This window comes from Garra rufa, chromosome 13 (genome assembly GCF_049309525.1).
Source record: "Garra rufa chromosome 13, GarRuf1.0, whole genome shotgun sequence".
Taxonomy (NCBI): Eukaryota; Metazoa; Chordata; class Actinopteri; order Cypriniformes; family Cyprinidae; genus Garra; species Garra rufa.
The window spans coordinates 11,642,201-11,664,765 of NC_133373.1; the positions used below are offsets into that span (position 1 = coordinate 11,642,201).

The 22,565-nt window shown below is 34.5% G+C and overlaps 2 protein-coding genes across 2 annotated transcripts in view; one reads left to right on the forward strand and one right to left on the reverse strand.

The window, feature by feature from the left end:
• Positions 1 to 888, reverse strand: part of plpp6 (phospholipid phosphatase 6) — a 9,809-nt gene extending 8,921 nt beyond the window's left edge. The window contains exon 1 of the mRNA XM_073853080.1: positions 274 to 888. Within this exon, the coding sequence (XP_073709181.1) occupies positions 274 to 754 (481 nt within the window). The 5' untranslated portion in view covers positions 755 to 888. The remainder of the gene's footprint in view (positions 1 to 273) is intronic.
• A 1,608-nt stretch (positions 889 to 2,496) lies between these two features.
• prdx6 (peroxiredoxin 6) lies at positions 2,497 to 15,381 on the forward strand. Its single transcript, XM_073816528.1, has 5 exons — positions 2,497 to 2,656; positions 4,978 to 5,134; positions 11,592 to 11,738; positions 14,784 to 14,930; positions 15,042 to 15,381. The coding sequence occupies exons 1-5, from the start codon at positions 2,565 to 2,567 to the stop codon at positions 15,165 to 15,167; spliced, it is 669 nt and encodes a 222-aa protein (XP_073672629.1). The 5' UTR covers positions 2,497 to 2,564; the 3' UTR covers positions 15,168 to 15,381.
• Positions 15,382 to 22,565: the final 7,184 nt, after the last annotated feature.

Consider the following 22,565-nt stretch of genomic DNA (forward strand, 5'->3'; position numbering starts at 1 on the left):
ACTTACATATAATTAAAAATTAAAATAATAAAAATATAAAATAATAAATATAATAAATAATAAAATGCAAAAAAAAAAAAAACGCAATGTAAAGTAATTAAAACTAAATATTTTAAAATATCCTATGACGTTAATAAGTATTAATAATATATAGCCTTTAACATTTTAGGATGGAGTCATATTTGGTGGCATTAAAAAGACTGAACACCCCTGTTCTATGTTTAATTTTGAAACTGAACATTTCGTTAATAATCAGCAGTTAAAGCGGATTACCCATGAGTAGGTTCAGCATGACTTCCTGACCGGCGGCACTGTCGCTTTTGTACAGGCAGTACGCGGCACCAGCTAGCCACGGGATCCCGTGTCCGGAGATCTCCACGAGCTTCATGAGGGGTCGCACGCTGCCCCAGGACGAGTCCTCACAGGCGCAGACCCCGAGCCGCTTCGACAGCCACAGGTCTATGGCCAGCAGAGAGCTGAGCGCGATCCCGATAATAGAAGGGTTTAATTTCATACAGTCTTCCTCCGGTAACTGCTGCCCGCCGGTGGAAGAGGTGGACGAACCCGAGCCCCGTCGTCGGTTGGGGCTTTCGGAGGCTCGGAGCCGGGCCGTTGTAGGATCAGAACCCTGCCTCTGCAGCAGGTGCGGCGGGGGAGTTCGGCTCAGAGAAATGAACTCATAGCGCCCGTTTCCACCGGTACACGGAACACTGCCGCTGCGAGCCGCGCTGCTCCGCGCTTTAGGAGAAGGCATTTTACTTCACTAATGCCAAGACAGGCTAGTCCGATATTATTGGAATGTCTTCTGTTTTATAATATAGCTTTTGGCTGTCTTTTTTCAGGTCATAGTTTTACTGGTAATAACAGAGAACTCGTTTTACTGGATTACCGTACAGCGCCATCTTTAAAAAGCAGCTCTCTGCGCAATGCACACTGGGAAAAATCGATTTCTTAAACCATGTGACTACATTACAAAATAAGGTAGCATAGTAATTACATTAAGTAAGTACTATAATACAAAAGTGGATTAAACGCAGCACAAATCTATAGAACTACAAGTCAACTATACTACAAGTAAAACGTTTTTAAACAGTAAGGTTTTTAATGTTTAAAAAAAAATAAAGCCTGCATTTGTTTGATCCAAAGTACAGCAAAATAGTAAAATTTTTGACATATTTGTACTATTTAACATAGCTGTTTTCTATTTGAATATATTTTTAAATGTAATTTATTCCTGTGAATTTAAAACTGAATTTTTAGCATGATTACTGCAGTCACATGATCATTCAGAAATCTATATAATAATCTGATTTGCTGCTCAAAAACGTTTATTATTATTATTATTATTATTATTATGTTGAAAAGAGCTAAGAAGAATTTTATCAGGTTTCTTTGATGAATAGAAAGTTCAGAGGAACAGTATTTATTAGAAACCTTTAGTAACATTATAAATGTATTTATCATCACTTTTGATCAATAAAGCATCCTTGCTAAATCATATCAAAAGTATAAAAAAATAATACTACAAAGTGTTATTACAATATAAAATAATAATTATTTTAATATGCATGATTTTTACCTGTAATGCAAAGATGAAAAGCTCTTTTGTAACATTATAAATGTCTTTATCATCACCTTTTGATATAAAGCATCTTGCTAAAAAAAATATTGACTACAAAAGCTTTTTCCTACACACTAATGCTGATCTATGGATCTTTCCACCCCCACTGTTTTAAATATTTATAACAATAATATTAAAAAGATTTGAACAGCAAATTAGCATGTTAGGATGATTTCTGAAGAATCATGACACTGAGAATTTTGCATCGCAAATTACATTTTGAAATATATTCAAATAGAAAGCAGTTATTTAAAATAGTAAACATACTTCATAAAACTGATTTTGCTGTATTTTGGATCAAATCAATTCAGGCTTGGTGAGCAGAAGAGAAAACCATTAAAAAATCTTTAAAAACCATTAAAAAAATCGTACTGTTCAAAAACTTTTGACGGGTAAGTGTTTTATTTCTTTGAATAAATTATTTAAAAAATTATAAATTGTTATTGTTGCATATTTGTTTATATATTTGTTGCGCATTTTTGTTTTATGAGTCTTTTGTGCTTTACCTAAAAAAATGATAGATGTTATTGTTAAAAATACAAACAACTACTTATGCAATGGTGTTCAAGTATGAACAGCATTGGCCTTTAATGTCAAAAAAACAAGGAGAGGTATTTGTTTATTTAAGACGATTCAATAAACCGACGAGAAAGCGAGCTTTGTCACTTGGAAGATTCTAGTTGTGGTTTAATAATAATTGCATTTTTCTGCTTTTTTCTTTTTAACGAAATGCAATTATGTCTTCTCCGCTCAATTCACTTTTTTATTTATGATGTAGGTTTTGTGTAAAAAATCATTTAAAAAAATCTTTGAACTCAAGGGGGTGACTCCGTTTCGTCCAATCAGAAGTATCGCCACGCCCACTTTCTGTCTTCCTGATATATACGCCTCCATTCTATGGTTACATGTGCTGACTACAAGACAAGTCAGAAGGAAAACAGTCATGCCTGGAATTCTGTTGGGAGACGTGTTTCCTAACTTTGAAGCAGAGACTACAATCGGCAAGATAAAATTTCATGAATTCTTAGGAAATTCGTAAGTAGCTAAATATATTAATTTTCTTTCTGAACGAGCAGGCCTGCTCCGATAAGATCTATAATCCACGTTTAATGTGGTTTGACACCTTCGCACATAATCGTTAGGTGGCTGGTGTGTAGCATAAACATAACCTGACCTTTTACTAATACAAATAGTTGTGATGTGGCATATGGTGACTGACATCCGCTTTTCTGTTTCCTTTGTTATGCTTAAACGGAATACAAGCATTAAATATATATTATATAAATATATTACTTCTTATTTATTGCAGCTGACCTGGTTTAAAAGTTGATCTGAAAGACCCTTCATGTCAAATTCAAGTCATAAGTAATCTGCTGTCAGACTTTGCTTTAGTATTCTGTGATGGTGCAAACCCTAGTTTTATTGCATGAAATGACGTTGGTGCACAGGAATGTACTCAGTATAATAGCATAAACAAAATATTTTATAATTCATAGGCTAACTAGTATATTATGTCAATGCAACTGTTTTAAAAAAGGGTGCCACATACAGATATGAGGTCAAACTTTAAACAATTAAGCAGATAGCAAATATAGGTCAGTTAGCAAAAAGTAGGTAAGTGTTCTCTTTAAATCAGCTCCAATTTGGGTACAAAATATTTGGTATTTGGTGTAAAATGTGCCCAGTCATTGTGGCAAAATTTCCCATAACAAGGCCAGTATTGTTGAGATTTTGGCAAGAGCGTAAAGCGTTTGGAAGTCCCCCATATTGTGCCAAAAGATTAAGTTTTACTTTACTGTATTTAAAATAAACTTTTAGATAAGGTTTAGATTTTCAATTCGAGTCATTCTTATTGGTATAGCACTTATAATATACAGTTTCAAACTCACTTTACCGAAACCCATGATGTTAATATTTATCATAACCTAATATCTATGTTGTTGCATGTATCAGATTAAAGCTGTGCGATAATAGGCCTATAGCTCACATTTTGTGGCCTTATCAGATTAAAGCTGTGTAATATAGCACGCATTTTGCATCAGACAGCTAAAATTTTGCTATACAGTATGTATGGCTTTGTGTATATGTATCCATATATATCCAACTTTAAATATATTTTTTGGGTGACAATATAGTTTACAATTGGTGACCACAAACAATCAAGCAGTTGAGATTTGCTGTATAGTTTATAATGCTTAAATTCACATACTGTAGTGTACATTTTATAACCTCTTTTATTTTGAAAAATGCACGTGAGCTGTTTATTATCTTTTTGTCTTTTTGAGTGCAAAAATTTTTGCTAAGCAGGCTTAGGTCAATGAACTGCCCTGAAAAAGTTGCATCCTTAATATTTAAATTGTGTAACTGTCCTCAGTTGTCCCTTAATGCATTATCTAACAGAATGGGGCCTAACTGCAGTCCCCATTTTAAGCCAAACATCCTCCACAGTGTGCCTGAAAGGTACTTTCCCTGAGAGACAAATGCGGAAGATGCTGAAATTGAAGTATGAATCAGATGTTGTGATGAATAAGAGGATGTGCTTCAATCTGCATTTCCTAATTTTCTCAAAATCTTCCTGTTTTTAACCATTGTGAAGTGTCACCTTTACAACAGTCTTCCAATTTACAGTGTGAACTTAGAATGTTGTAAAAAAGAGTTTGAGTTTCCTTTCGTTGTGGCTATCATGTGACCAGGCATCCAGAGAGTTTGGTGTTGTTTCTTTAACAGCAGCCAAACAGCTGTTGGCATTTGAATAAGAAGTGCTGCTCTATGCATTTCTATTAAACAATACTGAATATCTTTTGAGCTGAATGAAGATAATGTTACATTTATCTAGTGGGCAATTCCTTCCTGTAACTTTCCAGATAGATTAAGAGAGTGTTCTTAGACGTGCTTGAATTCATGTCTGCAGGGAGTGAATGATTCTTTTCCTTATAACTTGAAAACCATGTGACCTGGTTACACAATACCAATATGATGAATTGTCTATAAACCCAAATGGTTTCCTGATACAACTCTTTTGTAATGACTCAACCTGCCACTTGCATGTTGCATGAATTTGTAATCAGTTACTATTTTATCTGAATCTCCCATTATCTATTGTTATTTTTCAATAAAAGGGTAATTTTCCAGCTGACAAGAATTGGCTTTTAAAAAACGTTTGGAGCTAGAGTATAATATAATATTTTAGTATATATAGTTTTGCGTGAAAGGCAGGAGAAATGTAATGTCTATAACACACTGGGTTTGATCCAACTGCAAACAATTTAGTATAATCTGATGATCCTTTCACAAAAGCCCTGAAATTGTCAAAAGTTATCTATTTACATTTATCACATTTTTTTTTTCTTCTTTAGATGGGGTATCTTGTTCTCACACCCACGTGATTTCACTCCAGTATGTACGACTGAACTAGCCCGGGCTGCGAAGCTTCATGATGAGTTTAAGAAACGTGACGTGAAGATGATCGCATTGTCTATTGACAGCGTGGAGGACCACCGCAAATGGAGTGAGGTCTGCAGATAATACACACACACACAATCCTCAAAAAAAAAAAACGTAATATTGAACTCCTCCTGACTTGGGAGTTTAGGATTTGGAAAAGAAAAGAAAGAAAATTAATACTTTTATACACCAAGTACGCATTATATTGATCAAAAGTGATAGTGAAGGCATTTATAATTATGCTGTCAATTGATTATAAAAAACAACTAATTAATTGCACATTTTGTTCTAAAATTAATTGAGATTAATCACGAATAGTCTCATCTAACAATAAAGTTTTAAATACACTTTTATATTGTAGTAATTTCACATTCAATCTTTAATGTAGAAACAACAAAGACAGTATATTTTTAATATATTTTTTCAGTGGCATCTTTTTTTCTTTTTTCTTTTTTTTTATAACTGAAGGAAAGTATCACTGCTATCACATGAAGCCATTATTTACCCGTGCACTTCAGCAAGAAGGAAATACAGAAATTGAATAAAGTTATCAAACACTAAATATTAAATTAAATTAAGATGAATTCTTAAAGATACAAAACTTATTGATTTCCTCTCTTCATTTGTTCTTTGATTAACAGACATCACAGCAGCTTGGTTATTAGGTTATTTTGCTGCTATTACTTTAAGAGCTGCCGCTGCTGAACGTGATGTGGATCTGATATACATAAATTGAATACACTTATCAAATACTAAATTAAATATAGATGAATCCTTAAAGATACAAAACTTATTGATTTCCTCTCTTCGTTTGTTATTTGATTAATAGACATTACAGCAGCTGGGTTATTAGGTTATTTTGCTGCTATTACTTTAAGAGCTGCCGCTGCTGAATGTGATGCGGATCTGCTAAACATAAATTGAATACCGTTATCAAATAATAAATTAAATATAGATGAATCCTTAATTACAAAACTTAATGATTTCCTCTCTTCATTTGTTCTTTGATTAACAGACATCACAGCAGCTTGGTTATTTGGCTGCTATTACTTTAAGAGCTGCAGCTGCTGAAAGTGATGCAGATCTGATATACATAAATTGAATACAGTTATCAATACTAAATACTAAATTAAATATAGATGAATCCTTAAAGATACAAAACTTATTGATTTCCTCTCTTCGTTTGTTGTTTGATTAATAGACATCACAGAAGCTGGGTTATTAGGTTATTTGGCTGCTATTACTTTAAGACCTGCCGCAGCTAAACGTGATGCGGATCTGACATGCATGCTTGTAGTTTCATTCGTACTTTATTATGAAATTATACAGACTATAGTGCGCACAACCGCATTTGTGCATACAATTGAAGAGCGCACGCTGAAAGCACAGTGTTATAGGAAAATGTTTTTTTACTGACATATGGCCTGACATCATCTCATCTGACCACATATAGTTCTACTGAAGCACCTCGCCACCTATACCTTTTCCACGCTTGTTTGACTATCGCCTGGCGTTGAGGTGCAGTTGAAGGGCGCGTCTGAAAAGTCTCCTGTTTGATGTGGTTTTTAAAGACATTCTGCATCTAAATAAATGTAATTCTTGTCAAGAAAAAAGAGACCGAAGCAGCAGCTGTGAGTGGGGTGACCAACCCTAGCCTTGCCCCTGCATTAACTGTGATAAGTATATTTTGAAAAAAAAAATCGCCTGCATTAACACGCTAATTTTGACAGCACTAGTTTATAATGTTTTAATTTTTATTTCAAATGAAATCTGTTCTTATGAACTTTCTATTCTTTAAAGAATCCAGAATAAAATGCATCACTCTTTTCACTAAAATATTAAATATTAATATATTAAAATATATATTAAATATATTAAAAAAATATTTTAAAAAAATATATTAAAAAAATATATATATATTTTTTTTCATTTTTTTTATAGCAATAATTAAATAAATGCAGTGACTTGGTAAGCCTAAGAGACTCCTTTCCAGAACATTAAAATCATACTGACCGCAAACTTATGAACAGTAGTGTACCCTGATAAAAAAACTGTATGATACTAATAAACATGCACTAAAGAGGTCACATGGTCCTCCCTTTTTTTAACTTTTGGGACTTTTGTAGCTTGAGCGTCTAATCATTGGATTGTAGCTCTTAGAAACGCACACAGAGGACTTCTCTGATTGGTTCAGGCAAAACTGCCTTACTGTAATCCCAAGAGGGTTTTTTCTCAGCAGCTGACTCTCTGAAACTCCCTAAAATTCTCACTGAGCAGTTTAACAAAAGGGCTGATTACATGTTGCAAGACATCTGGCTTCCCAAGGGTCTGAACTTGGCCAGACGTTTCATAATAACATTAGAAAATGCATTAAAAACTGGTTTGTTAAAAGTTGAGGCGCATAGCTTTTGCTGCTGCTGTTATTGTACGGTCTGTCAGTTTTAACTCTTTTACTGGACATAAAGACATACTTTCACACCCACATGTGCCTTTGGCTGAACTCTTGTTTTCAAATTCATGTGAATGCTGCAGACACCCGGTTCCCACAAGACTGTGTTTTGTATGATGTTAGTCACTGGTAAACCACAACAATCTACTCATATACAAATATCTAGATGTGTACATATACTAATGCTCTTAATTGTAAAGCTTAACAATAAACCAATTTTATTTACAGTTGTCAAACGTTTACATAGACCAAAATGAGAGGGATCATACAAAATGCATGTTATTTATTCAAGTGCTGACCCGAGTAAGATATTTCAGGGCTCTAGACTAACTTTTTGCACTGGTTGCACTGGTGCGCCTAACTTTTTTTCTTAGGTGCACCAGCACAAAAGTTAGGTGCACCCAAATTTTCAACCGCATCACATTCAACACCGCAGTTTTACAAGTTCACTTTTTTTTTACTTTTTTATTTTATTTATTTTTTAATCCCTGTCCATATAGGCAATATTGACTTGTAAATGATTAACTAACAATCTGGTCAATATAAAGTTCTTTATTTGAAGCATATTTTTTTCCCCAGTACTTTACCCTACTTTGTGTAATAACGAAAACATTTCAGTGAAAAAATAAGGACAAAACTCTCTATTTTAACATTTTGAACAATAGGGCTCTACAATTGTTTTTTTTATTTTATTTTATTTTTTTAAATTCCTGTTTTAATTTTTCTCATAATCAAACGAAAGCATAAACATGTATTTATTTTTAATCAAAAGAAAAATAAACCTTTTTAATTTTTGGCAAACATATATATGATTTATAAATAGGAATATATAAACACCTACATTATACTGTACAAAAGTAATACAGGACTAATATTGTTCTGTTTCATGTTAAACCGTACTCTTATTTTGACAGGTTGCCGTGAAGTTTCTGTGTGTACAGTATGATATGATGCTTTCTCAAATGAAACGGTAAAAGTGACACAGTAGGTTTGGAGATTGAGTTTATCTGTTCATGTGAGATGCAAATGCCAAAAATTAGCGGGAGCGTCACGCGTGCTTCAGTAGCCTATACACGTGTAATTAAAAAAAAAATACACGTCTCCACCATTAATACATAGAGGCAAACGGAACATGCAGGATTCATTTTAAACGGTCTTTTTGCCTTTCAGTTTTCATAGACACTAGTCCATATCGCGATTTGAATTAAGTGACAGACCAACTTTTGATTTATCAATCCAGAAATCAACGTATTACGTGGCATTCCGCGCCATAGTAAATTCGGTTTTTATGAATGGAGTCCGCGATCCAGTCCGTGTTTTTGCGGAGGAGGCATTGTAAATGCTTGACCATGTAGAGACAGCCTGACTGCATCACATGCATTTTCAAACGTACACACACGTACAGGAATATCTGGACCACGGCCAATCAAAGGGGGGGCGGGATCCGTCCTTTATCTCTGATTGGTTTAGACCAGTGGTGTAGTGGTGCCTGGAGAAGTGGGTATACGCTTTATTTTATAAACACCCACGCCCCCCCCCCCCTTAATGTAAACCACGTGGGCTCAGAGTACAATTTTTGTCCACATTACTTTCACACTGGTCTAGTAAAAATATGTGGCTTTGTTTCATATTTACAGTGTATACGTTTTTCATTATTTACCTAAAAAGAAAGGAAGTGAAATGTGACAACATGCCCCGTAGGTGGGGTACATTGTAACATTTGAGGGGCACATTGTAACACGACCATATGACAGCTTAAAATGTTATCTGATCGAATGAAAAAAAATATACACAACAACCTCAAATATTTTGTTAATAAAATACATGTTAACTTTTTCAAATAAAGTAATGACGTTTAAAAAAGTCAAATTTTGCGTTTGACAATGAACACATTCGCAACCATGCTTTGAACGGCCCTGATCGCAACACACAGCTGTACAGTAGTTCAAAATAATGTGGACAAATTGATGAAACACATTTAGACATTCAGAAAAACACTCCCCTCCCTCCAGTGCACACACAACTCTCATAGAACACCACACACATTAAACCAGCCAAAATGCTTTACATTTCTTGAAATAATAACATCTGAACATTAAACATTGATTGTCAGCCTTTATTCACCTGTTTCTTGTCGTTTCTCATACAAATCCATAAAAGTAATTAGTGTAAATTACATCGCTAATGTCATAGAATAGCATAGATTAATAACAGCGGGGCATATTGTCACACAGTGTTAAAACGTTCCCCATCTGCGCGACTGGAATATAATATGGGTTAGTGTCTTCTGGTGGTTTGCGAAACTGATAAATAACGAATTGGAGATTAAAATAATAGCATATTTGTCTCATTTTAACTGAATACTTAAAACTGAATTGAAAAGTGTACTGTTATAGTGTTCGTTTATTAAATGCAAGTTAAATTACAGTCGTTTTGTATGTGTAAATGGTGAGTTCTGTGTTGTCCAATCAGATGCTGTTACGTAATCACGTAGGGATTAGTTCGCTGTTTTGTTTATATTAGCCAGACGCCAGTATGCTCGCAGGCTCCGATGCTGATGGAAACCCATTTGCACTGGGCAAGAGCATTAATCCCGCTGTTGTAAGTCATATTTTACAAAGTAAAGTTCCTGAAACGGAATAACGTTGTTGTGTTTTGTCCTTCACGCCTCCACGAACATTAAACAACCGGGAGCACAACAGTACTTTAGCCAGAAATGTACTTTTACTATGATAAAATAAATATTCAGCGATATCTTCAAAAGGCTTTTAAATTTTGGCGCGCTTTTTTCTCTCCATATGCTGCTATGGCAAGTAGTAAATTTGGTTAAACTAGCATGTGTGGAAATATTTAAACCACAAGTGTTAAAACTAACCCCGCGTTAGTTTGTGCCCCGCGCTACACTACTGGGGTGCGGGAGATGGAGCTGGCGCAATCAAAAAGCAAGCCGACGCCACGGTCCTGACTGCAGCATCACTGTCTTTATTGGGTGTTCTTAGTGAATATTTGCATTTATTCACATATGACTGGATGTTGTGGACTCATGATTTTGGCTAATGCAGGACACTAATAGTGCACATTAGAGGGGATTTAGAAGTGGGTATACGCAAATCCGCCTGATAAAGAAGTGAGTATACGCCGTATACCTGCGTATACCCTCCACTACACCACTGGTTTAGACCACGATATGGGTCTAATGTGTGTCTGTTGTTGAGCAACAGGGAGACTTTAAGAGTGACGGAGTTTCATTTTTTTCCCCCTCGAACGGCTGGTCGCACCGGTGCAACCTTTGATTTTTTTTTAGTCGCACCATTGAGAAATTAGGTCGCACATGCGACCAAATTGGTCGCACTCTAGAGCCCTGTATTTTACATAAAAGATGTTTACATGTAGTTCACGAGAGAAAATAATAGTTAAATTCATAAAAATGACCCCATTCAAAAGTTTACATACACTTGATTCTTAATACTGAGTTCATACCTGAATGATGCACAGCTGTGTTTTTTTGTTTAGTGATAGTTGTTTATGTTTGTCCCTGGTTTGTCTGGAATCAATGAACTGTCTGCTGTTCTTCAGAAAAATCCTTCAGGTCCCACTAATTCTTTGGTTTTTTAGCATTTTTGTATATTTGAACCCTTTCCAACAATTACTGTATGATTATAAGATCCATCTTTTCACACTGAGGACAACTGAGGGACTCATATCCAACTATTACAGAAGGTTCAAACTCTCACTGATGCTCCAGAAGGAAAAACTATGCATTAAGAGCCAAGGGGTGTCAAAACAAGAAAGTTCAAATGCTCACCGATGCTTCAGAAGGTAAAACTATGCATTTAGAGCAAACTTTTTGAATTTGAAGGTCAGGGTAAATTTGATATATTTTCCCTGATCTTCAAATTCAAAAAGTTTGCTGTAAATTCATAGTTTTTCCTTCTGAAGCATCAGTGAGCATTTAAACCTTCTGTAATAGTTGCATATGAGTCCCTCAGTTGTTTTTACTTTTCCCAAGAAATGCTTCAATTTACTATTTTATATGCACAACTTCATATGCATGTATGTATCTTTTGCTCTTTCTAGGACATTTTGTCATTTAATCAAGACAAAACCTGCTGTCCCATGCCGTTCCCCATCATAGCAGATGACAAGAGGGAGTTATCGGTCTTGCTGGGGATGCTGGACCCTGATGAGAGGGATAAAGACGGGATGCCCCTCACTGCCCGCTGTGTGAGTTTCCATTGCAACTGTTCATTAATGGTTCTCAAAAGGTTATTATAGTTTAAAACAAATCATCAAAAAAAACCCCTAAAACATTTAACTTGAAATGAAACTAATGTTAACTACAATGAAATCTAAAAGACAATATGTACTAAAATAACAAAATAAAACTGAATTAATAAATTAAATATATAAAAAAAAAGTATACGGACATATTTTTAACTAAAATGAATGACAAAAACAAACTGTTAATAATTAAAAATATTAATAAAAGTTTAAAACTAAAATGATACTAAAATTACACTGGTTCTCAAATAACAGGTGAGACGCTTTGCACTTTTTTTTTTTTAATTGTCTTTTTCTTCTTTCACACATTTTAGTAATGATCTAACAACTTCAAAAAGATTAAAGGGATAGTTTACCCATAAATTAAAATTTGATGTTTATCTGCTTACCCCCAGGGCATCCAAGATGTAGGTGACTTTTTTTTTTCTTCAGTAGAACACAAACCAAGATTTTTAACTTAAACCATTGCAGTCTGTTAGTCATGTAATGGCAGTGAATGGGCACCAAACCTTTGAAAGTAAAAAAAAAAACATGCACAGAAAAATCCAAATTACACCCGATACATTGGTGACGATACATTGATGTCCTAAGACACGAAACGATCAGTTTTTGCGAGAAACTGAACAGCATTTATATAGGGCTGGGCGATTTGGCCTAAAATCAAAATCTCGATTAATTGAACATTTTAACTCGATTACGATTAATGAACGATTATTTTATTTGTTAATAAAATTATATTTATATAATATTTATTTTTTTGCCCTCATAGTTCACTCACTGACAAGTAGGGATGCACCGAAATGAAAATTCTTGGCCGAAACCGAAAAAGAGGAAACCAAGGCCAAAAACCGAAACACCGAAAGAATTATGCCAATTATTAGTACCATTCCATTTATGGCTATGATTGTGTATTAATCTTACTAGAATCAAGGCATTGCAATTGCATACATTAATATTAAAGTTTCAAAGAATAAATCAATTATATTAATTTAAACAATTATTATCAATCAAGTATTTTATTACTTGACATATACATATATTTTACTGCCTTTGTTTAAATTGTTTAATCGTTTAAATTTTTATAACATCTGGATCCATCACATCATAGACTGTAAAAAAAAATTCACATTTACAAGTCTACGCGTTTCTCTTCCAGCAGGAGGCGCTGTCAGACTGGTATACAAAGCAGCGCAACAAATGACTTTAAAACGTGCAGCGCTCAGATTTATTCAATGGATAGCCTTTTGAAGTTTCATCATTTCTTGTCTTTCAGTCCCCACATTTAACACCTAAAAAAATCATAATTAATACTTTCTTAACCCCTAATAACACTGCAGTTTTCAATTAAAATTAAGAGCTTTATTTCAAGAACCGATTTTCTGAAACAAACCTTGCACAATATACGTTTCTTTTTATACGTTTCCCACCGTATTCAGGGCACAAGGAAAATATTAGGGGACTAAATTAATATCAGCATGTGAAGTATAATCGTCTCTCGTTGTCTCTGAGAGAATGCACGTCAGATGCTGAAAATCAGTTTTCACTTTCATTTTAACATTGCGCAGTTTTCATTTCACGTTGCTTGTGTGATCTCCATTGGCTCACCTCCATGGTTTAAAACATAAATACTAATAAAAATACAGTATGAAAAGACATATCTTTAAAATATTGTGACGTAACACTAACGTAAAGCTAATGTTTTTCACTCACTGAAAGCTACATCTGTCTCGATCTTTGCTCTTATCACTGCACACACGACTGCAGACACAACCCCTCTAGAAATTTCGGCAAAACAAGTTTTGCAAATCGCTCTCCGTGGGTCTTTCTCAGATATACTGAAAAACGTCCACACCGCAGACCTGTTGCTTCAGACAAGCACGTTCTGTTTGTGTCAACATACTGTTTCGGTGATAAAAGTCTTTCGGCCGAAAACCGAAAATGCACTTTCAAAGTAGAAAATAAGCACTGTCTTCTAAACGAAATTACTCTTGTATATCCTGTAAATTTTTTAAGCTCTCCATGGACATGTCGGCGGAATAACGTAATGTAACGGAGCGGGGTCACGTGACTCCACACGCGGTACTGTTTTTAAAGGGAAAGTAATCGAAATAATCGACCTGGAAAAATTTGATCGATTATAGGTTCTGAATGTCGATTTCGATTATTTTTCGATTAATCGCCCAGCCCTACATTTATATCATTATTTACAGCTGATACAAAGAAATGTCCAACTGTCCTGAGCACGTCAGAGGTAAAAAATGATATAAATACTGTTCAGTTTCTCGCCAAAACCAATCGTTTCGTGTCTTAGGGGACATCAATGTATTGTCACAAGCTGCAGGGTTTAGATTTGTCTGTGCATGTTTTTGTTTTTTTTACTTTCAAAGGTTTTTGTGCCCATTCATTGCCATTATATGACTAACAGACTGCAATGGTTTGAGTTAAAAAATCTTTGTGTTCTACTGAAGAAACAAAATCCCCTACATCTTGAATGCCCTGGGGGTAAGCAGATAAACATCAAATATTCATTCTGGGGTGAAATATCCCTTTAAAAAGATTGAGACTAAAAATTCTATCTTAAGGCTAGATAAAGACTAAAAAGATTGAGAACCACTGCTTTGGAATCAGAGCTTCATACTGTATATGAATAGGGGATTGTGAAAGTCTGATCTGCCTGACTAAATTTCTGTTGATGTTCTTCTGCATGTAACGCTTCTATTACTCCATGTACCCGCAGATTTAATCTAGTCTTTGCTACAACATGTGCTTTAGCAGCATAACAACAAAAGATGTCAATACTAGAGAACCAAATGGAACCTGCCAAAAGAAGACAGATCTATATCAATACATAAAGATACTTGATGCTGTTGTTTACACTGTTATACGGTCATTGAATAAGACTAATGTGGTGTTATTCCATTACGCCACCAATCGTGAAACTAAAAGTGCTTATTTCTATCTGCACTTACCATGTTTATTATATTTCAGGTGTTTGTCGTTGGCCCAGACAAGAGGCTGAAGCTGTCCATTCTTTATCCAGCCACTACAGGGCGCAATTTCGATGAGATTCTCCGTGTTGTAGACTCTCTGCAGTTGACGGCAACAAAAAAGGTGGCCACACCTGTAGACTGGAAGGTAAGAGTCCCTAAACTAATTTATTTTTATTTCATTCTAATTAAAAAAAAAATTATGTTGGGTGGGAGAAAAAATAGTGAAGTAAACACCCTTTTTTTCTTTTTGTTTAAGCCTGGTCAAGAAGTCATGGTCATCCCTTCTCTCTCAGATGAAGAGGCCAACAAACTTTTCCCAGCAGGTTTTACTCTCAAAGAGGTGCCTTCTGGGAAAAAATACATACGCTACACTAAACCGTAACTGATATATATTTCCGCAACCATGTAGAAATGGCACTTAACTGATATCATATTTTAATCCACTTGATGTGGCGTATTCTCTCACTGTGAGTACATGACCCATCACCTGCTACCATCCAGAGATAAATCATCAGAATTTAGCATCACACAAAGAATAGAATTATTGTATTGTGCCTTAATCTTAATAAAACTATGATCCTTTTGTAATTTGAAAAGATGTTGATGAGTGTTAACTTGGACTTATATTTTCTTATATTCTAATATGCATAAGTAGTTGCGTCTAAGATCAGTGGGATTTTACCGTTTACAGTATGTGCTGCTCGGTGACAAACAGTGTTTTGTTCCTTGTTGCAGTCATGATTGGTTATAGATCTGGTTTACATAACATGAACTCCTTTATAAAGTTCAGTAATGTGGGAGTATTCATAAATATGGGTAACTAAATATAAACAGAGGTGGAATGAGGAGAAACGTGTTGCCAGAATGAACTTAGATTTAATAGTGTGGAGTTAATGGTTACTACAAATCAATCTACAATATGATAATATCATGATATGAAGTCCCTGATAAGAAGTTATTGCAATAATTAAAAAAAAAAAAAGAAAGAATCTAGTGGACGTTGAGTTCAAAATGTAAAGCTCCAATCCATGTTCTTAAAGGATTAGTTCACTTTCAGAACAAACATTTCCAGATAATGTACTCACCCCCTTGTCATCTAAGATGTTCATGTCTTTCTTTCTTCAGTCATAAAGAAATAATGTTTTTGAAGGAAAACATTTGAGGATTTCTCTCCATTTAATGGATATATATGGTGCCCCCAAGTTTGAACTTGTGCAGTTTACAAAATGCAGTTTAAATGCAGCTTCAAAGGGCTATAAACAATCCCAGCCAAAAAAGAATGGCTGAAATAGTGAAACGATTGGTTATTTTCAAAACAAATTGACATTTTATATACTGTTTGTGTCTAAATTGTCTAAATTACATTCACACTGGTGTTTTAGCAAGCCAAACAATGTAGAATACAATAATAGATAATATCGAGATTGTTTTGCTATTGCGATACCACCATATCAATAATGCGTTACATCACTAATAAACGGTAATATTGTGAAATAATATTACAATTTCAAAATGACTATTTTCTAAATATACTGAAAGATTTAACTTATTTTTGTAGCAAAGCAGAATTTTCAGCAGCCATTACTCCAGTCTTCAGTGTTTTTCAGGAAATCATTACAGTATGATGGTGCTCAGGTATTATTTTCAGTGTTGAAAACAGTTACTGCTTAATTTTTTTTTTTTTTCATGATTCTTTGAAGGGATTGTTCAAAGGATGATCTGCATTTATTGGAAATAGAATGTCTTTACTGTCACTTCTGGTTTTCATCTCATATTAATTTTCTTTCAAAAAGAAAGATCTTTATAAAAATACCTTTACTTTCAACATTTTCAAAATTGATGATAATTCTATTTAAGCTACATCATATTAAAATGATTTCTAAAGGATCATGTGACACTGAAGACTGTAGTAATGGCTACTGGAAATTCAGCTTTGCCACAGAAATAAGTTAACTCTAATTTATACATCAGTTATAAATAATTGAACTAAAATAGGTGGATGAAATTGATTTCATATGTCATAGTCATATGTCATCATGTCATATGTCATTTTTGTAAACTGGTCAGTACATATAAATATATATATATATATATATATATTTTTTTTTTTTTTTTAAGTGGAATTTAATTTTATTTATTTAAAGGATTAGTTAGAATAAACTACAGAATAAAAATTTCCTTATTTACCCCCATGTCATCAAGACATTCATGTCTTTCTTTTTTCAGTCGAAAAGAAATTAAGGTTTTTGAGGAAAACTTTCCAGGATTTTTCTCCATATAGTGGACTTCAATGGGTTCAAGGTCCGAAAAGCAGTTTCAGTGTAGCTTTGAAGGGCTCTACAAGATCCCTGCCAAGGAATAAGGGTCTTATATAGTGAAACGATCAGTCATTTTCTTAAAAAATAAATAAAAATGTATGTACTTTTTAACCACAAACTTCAATTTGGACCTTCAACCTGTCGATCCCCATTGAAGTCCACTATATGGAGAAACGTCCTGGAATGTTTTCCTTTTAAAAACCTTAATTTCTTTTCGAAATAACCCCAGTTTCATCCAAGATGTTCATTACTTTATGTAAATTATCAAAATTAAGAATTAATCCTTTAATTAGTTATGTAAAATTAGCGGTTACATCCTCATTTCCTCATTTCCTCATTTAATATTGACCCCAGAAAATAGTATTGCAAACCGTAATCTTGCGCCACATGTAATATCCAGTAGGTGGCGGTGTAAGATCTCTGATCGAATCTCTCAAACAGAATTTCACCCAAACTACACCAAAGGGTCAAAGTTTGATTGTACAAGTATAACAAGTCCAGCATTAAGTTGACAAATGACAAAACGGTTCTGTTGGTATGTTGCTGAACTTTCAGACCTTGTTGAACAACCCCAAAAAGCTTCAAGGAATTCGCAAACTGTGACGGCAAACATCAATGCTGGGTGTCAATGAGGCATGAAAAGACGCCTTGTTATCACAAGCATTCCGTTTGTCCATTTAAAAACTGAAAAATGTTCCCACACAGGCACTTAGCGGAGTAAATCATTGACACACAATCCTCATTCCTAGGTTACCAGCAGGAAGCGCTCTCCTCAGCTTTGGCCCTGGGCTCTGAAGAGCAGGTCAGAGTTGTAGTGATGAGAGCGCAGGGACTAGCATAGGGCTTGGGTTACCACAACTATTCAGCCGATGTTACTGCAGCTCGTATGGCAGGGTGAAGGTCATGGAAGCTATGCGGCTCGACAGCGAGGGCCAGATGCTCTTCTGCTTCAGAGTAGAGGACAGATTTCCTCTCTCTCCCTCCCTCCCCAAGAATGCCATGAATACACACACGGATTCCCCTCATTGTCTGTGAGGGACGGTAAAATGCAGATGGCATGTGTTTGATCGCGAAATGCCACGTTTCCGGGATGCAGGCCGGACGAGCCAATGGCAGTGTCTGTTACCCTCTCATTACTCCCCTGGCTATCAAAGACATTTTCCACCAAAGGTTTCAAATAATACTTTTAAGAGAGCACAAGCAACACTAGATGGCAGTAGCAGTTCGTGATGAAGATTTTATGCACTAGCAGCCACAACTTTGATTTTAGAATCAATCTAGCATGATGATACTCAAGCATGGATTATGAATCAAGTCAGGACCATCAAGGATTGATTATACGGCTTCAGAATGTCAGGGGCCTGAAACATGGAGATTAGCTACTGCAGATGTAAAATTCATATAATTTGCTTGATATATCCTAGAGACAATTGCCATAATATAAAACAAAGAAATGAGAAACATTATTTATTCCTAGGACCTAGAGGAACCTTTTAAAACAGTTCAAAAGTTTGAGGTTGGTAAAATTTTCTTTCACTCATTCATTTAAACTATTCATTATAAAGTACTGTATAAAACAAAACCATAAGAGGGATCACACAAAATGCGTGTTATTTTTATTTAGTATTGACCTGAATAAAACATTTCACATAAAGGATGTTTACATATAGTCCACAAGAGAAAATAATAGTTGAATTTATGAAAATGACCCCATGTTCAAAAGTTTACATACACTTGATTCTTAATACTGTGTTGTAACCTGAATGATCCACAACTGTGTTTTTTTTATTTTTATTTATTTTTTGTATGTTTAGTGATAGTTGTTAATGAGTCCCTTGTTTGCCCTGAACAGGTAAACTGTTGCCTGCAGTTCTTCAGAAAAATCCTTCCGGTCCCACTAATTCTTTGGTTTATGAGCACTTTTTCTGTATTTGAATCCTTTCCAACAATGATTATATGATTTTGAGATCCATCTTTTCACACTGAGGACAACCGAGGGACTCATATGCAACTATTACAGAAGATTCAAACGCTCACTCATGCTCCAAAAGGAAAAACAATGCATTAAAGGAACACTCCACTTTTTTTTTTGGCTCATTCTCCAACTCCCTTCCGAGTTAATAAGTTGAGTTTTACCGTTTTGAAATCCATTCAGCCGTTCTCCTGTTCTGGCGATATCACTTTTAGCGTAGCTTAGCATAGATCATTGAATCCTATTAGACCAATAGCATCACGTTTAAAAATGACCAACGAGTTTCGATATTTGTCCTATTTAAAACTTGACTCTTCTGTAGTTATATCGTGTACTAAGACCGGTGGAAATGCAAAGCTTCAATTTTGTAGGCTGATAAGATTAGGAACTACACTCCCATTCCGGCGTAATAGTCAATGAAGTTTGCTGCCGTAATAAGGCTGAAGCAGGAGCAGTAATACCACGCAGCACATGTGCAAATGCTAAACTAGCTGGGAACTCATTTCTGATAATACTCCGCCTGCTTTGGCCATATTACGTCAGCAAACTTCCTTGACTATTACGCTGGAATGGAAGTGTAGTTCCTAATCTTATCAGCCTAGAAACTTGCAGCTTTGCATTTCCACCGGTCTTAGTACACAATATAACTACAGAAGAGTCAAGTTTTAAATACAACAAATATGGAAACTCGTTGGTCATTTTTGAACGCGATGCTATTGGTCTAATAGGATTCAATGATCTATGCTAAGCTATGCTAAAAGTGATATCGCCAGAACAGGAGAACGGCTGAATGGATTTCAAAACGGTAAAACCCAACTTATTAACTCAGGGGGAGTTGGAGAATGAGCCTATTTCCAAAAAAAGTGGAGTGTTCCTTTAAGAGCCAGGGGGTGAAAACTTTTGAACAGAATGAGGATGTGTACATTTTTCTTATTTTGCCTAAATATCTTTTTTTTTTTTCATTTAGTACTACCCTTCAGAAGATACTTACATTTTCCCAGAAGACAATATAAGTAAAATTTACCCTGATCTTCAAATTCACAAAGTTGCATATGAGTCCCTCAGTTGTCCTCAGTGTGAAAAGATGGATCTGAAAATCATACAGTCATTGTTGGAAAGGGTTCAAATACACAAAAATGCTGAAAAACCAAAGAATTTGTGGGACCTGAAGGATTTTTCTGAAGAGAAGCAGGCAGTTTAACTGTTCAGGACAAACAAGGGACTCATGAACAACTATTAAGAATCAAGCGTATGTAAACTTTTGAACGGGGCAATTTTTATAAATTCCACTTTTTTTTCTTGTGTCTTTTATGTGCAATATCTTATTCAGATCAGTACTAAATAAAAAAAAAACTAACATGCATTTTGTATGATCCCTTTTATTTTGCTAAAATAATTAACATTTTGCAGATTCTGCAAGGTGTATGTAAACTTTTGACTGTATATTATGCTTCTGAATGGGAGTGTGTACACTGTTCAAACTTAAAACTTTTTAAACCGTTTTTCAACCCACAGTGAAGAATTATTATATCGATATAGGTGTATTTATATAAGAACTTCAAAACTCAATCATTGTCATGCTTCATTTTAACAGTTAATCTTCATGGATAATATGCCATGATTGATGGACAGAATAATCTACCACAGGACTTTCTATGTAAGTTTTAAAAGAGCCATTAAGCTGTGGTTACGCTAAGCTTCACGCTCCATTTGCTTCCATTCATACAGACGTAAACAATTGAGACCGGAAACGCTCATGCGAAGAAGTTTTATCTTCCGTTGCGTACCATGGTTTGCGTTTGTTGAACTCTGATGTGTGAATTTGCATTATGAATATCACTTGACCGACATTGGAGCATCTAAAATTCGCAGACTGACCTCTTGGCTGAATTCAAGATGCAAATCTAAAAGCTATGTGGTTTGCAAGAAATATCAGATGATTAAAGCCTGATGCGACCACAGCGGTAGGGTTACATCTGAATATGGATACAAGGATTTAATGGTGTGTGACCAGGTTAAGTGAGGTACTTACAATGATAGTAAATGAGGTTATTTTTTGATTTATATAATCATATATCATTCTGTAAAAAATTCTGCATTATTTAAGATGTAAAAAAAAAAAAAGATGTCGTTGCAGCAAAGACCAGTCACCAGTCAAAAGTTTTTGAACCATAAGATTTTAAATGTTATTTGAAGTCTCTTCAGCTCACCATGCCTGCATTTATTTGATCCAATGTACAGCAAAAACAGTGAAATTTTGAAATATTTTTACTGTATAAAAGAAGTTTTTTTTATTTGAATATATTTTAAAATGTATTTATTCCTGTGATTTAAAAGCTGAATTTTTAACATCATTATTTCAGTCACATGATCCTTCAGAAATCATTCTAATATTCTGATTTGTTGCCCAGAAACATTTATTATTATTATTATTATTATTATTATTATTATTATTATTATTATTATTATGTTGAAAACAGTTGAGTAGAATTATTTTCAGGTTTCTTTGATAAACAGAAAATTCAGAAGAAGAGCATTTATCTGAAATAGAAATCTATTGTAACATTATAAATGTCTTTATCATCACTTTTAAGCAATTTAAAGCATCCTTGCTAAATAAAATTTAAAGAACTCCAAGCTTGAATGGTATAGTGTAAAATCTTACAAAAGCTTTTTATTTCAGATAAATGCTATTTTTTTTTTCCATTCATCAATGAATCCTGAAAAAAATGCACTCCACTGTTTTGAATATTGATAATAATAATGTTTCTTGAAAAGCAAATCAGCATATTAGAATGATTTTTGAAGGATCATGTCACACTGAAGACGGGAGTAATAATGGTGAAAATGTAGCTTTGATCACAGGAATAAATTACATTTTAAAATATATTCAAATAGAAAGCAGTTCTTTTAAATAGTAAAAATATTTAACAATTTTACTGTTTTTGCTGTATTTGGGATTAAATAAATGCAGGCTTGGCGAGCAAAAGAGACTTATTTAAAAAAAAAAACATTAAAATTCATAGTGTTCAAAAACTTTTGACTGGTAGGTAAAGTTTTTTTTTTTACACTAAAATAATGTTAAAATGCGTATTGTTCGCATCTTGTAGATATTTTATTGAAACTTCCATTGCAAGTGCCTCATTGTAACCCAAATTTTTGCTTTTTTTTAAATGTCAAAATTACTTTTTGTGCTGTTGATTTGATCTTACCTTGTATTTAACCTGGAATATTCCTTTAAATGGAGTTTAAAGCGAAGTGCATATTCTGTCCAGTGCCTCTCTGTGTTCACGTGCTCCTAAAATATACCATCTTACGGTTTCGATTCATGACATAACAGAAGACCTTCAATAATATCAGCCTCGGCGTTAAAGTCAAGCATGACAAGTGGGGTTGTAAGGGGTTAAAGAGGTGCAAATCACATACGCAAAAGAGTTGAGGAGTCACTTCTTCGGATCAAACCCATTTCTCACATACCAGACCACAATGG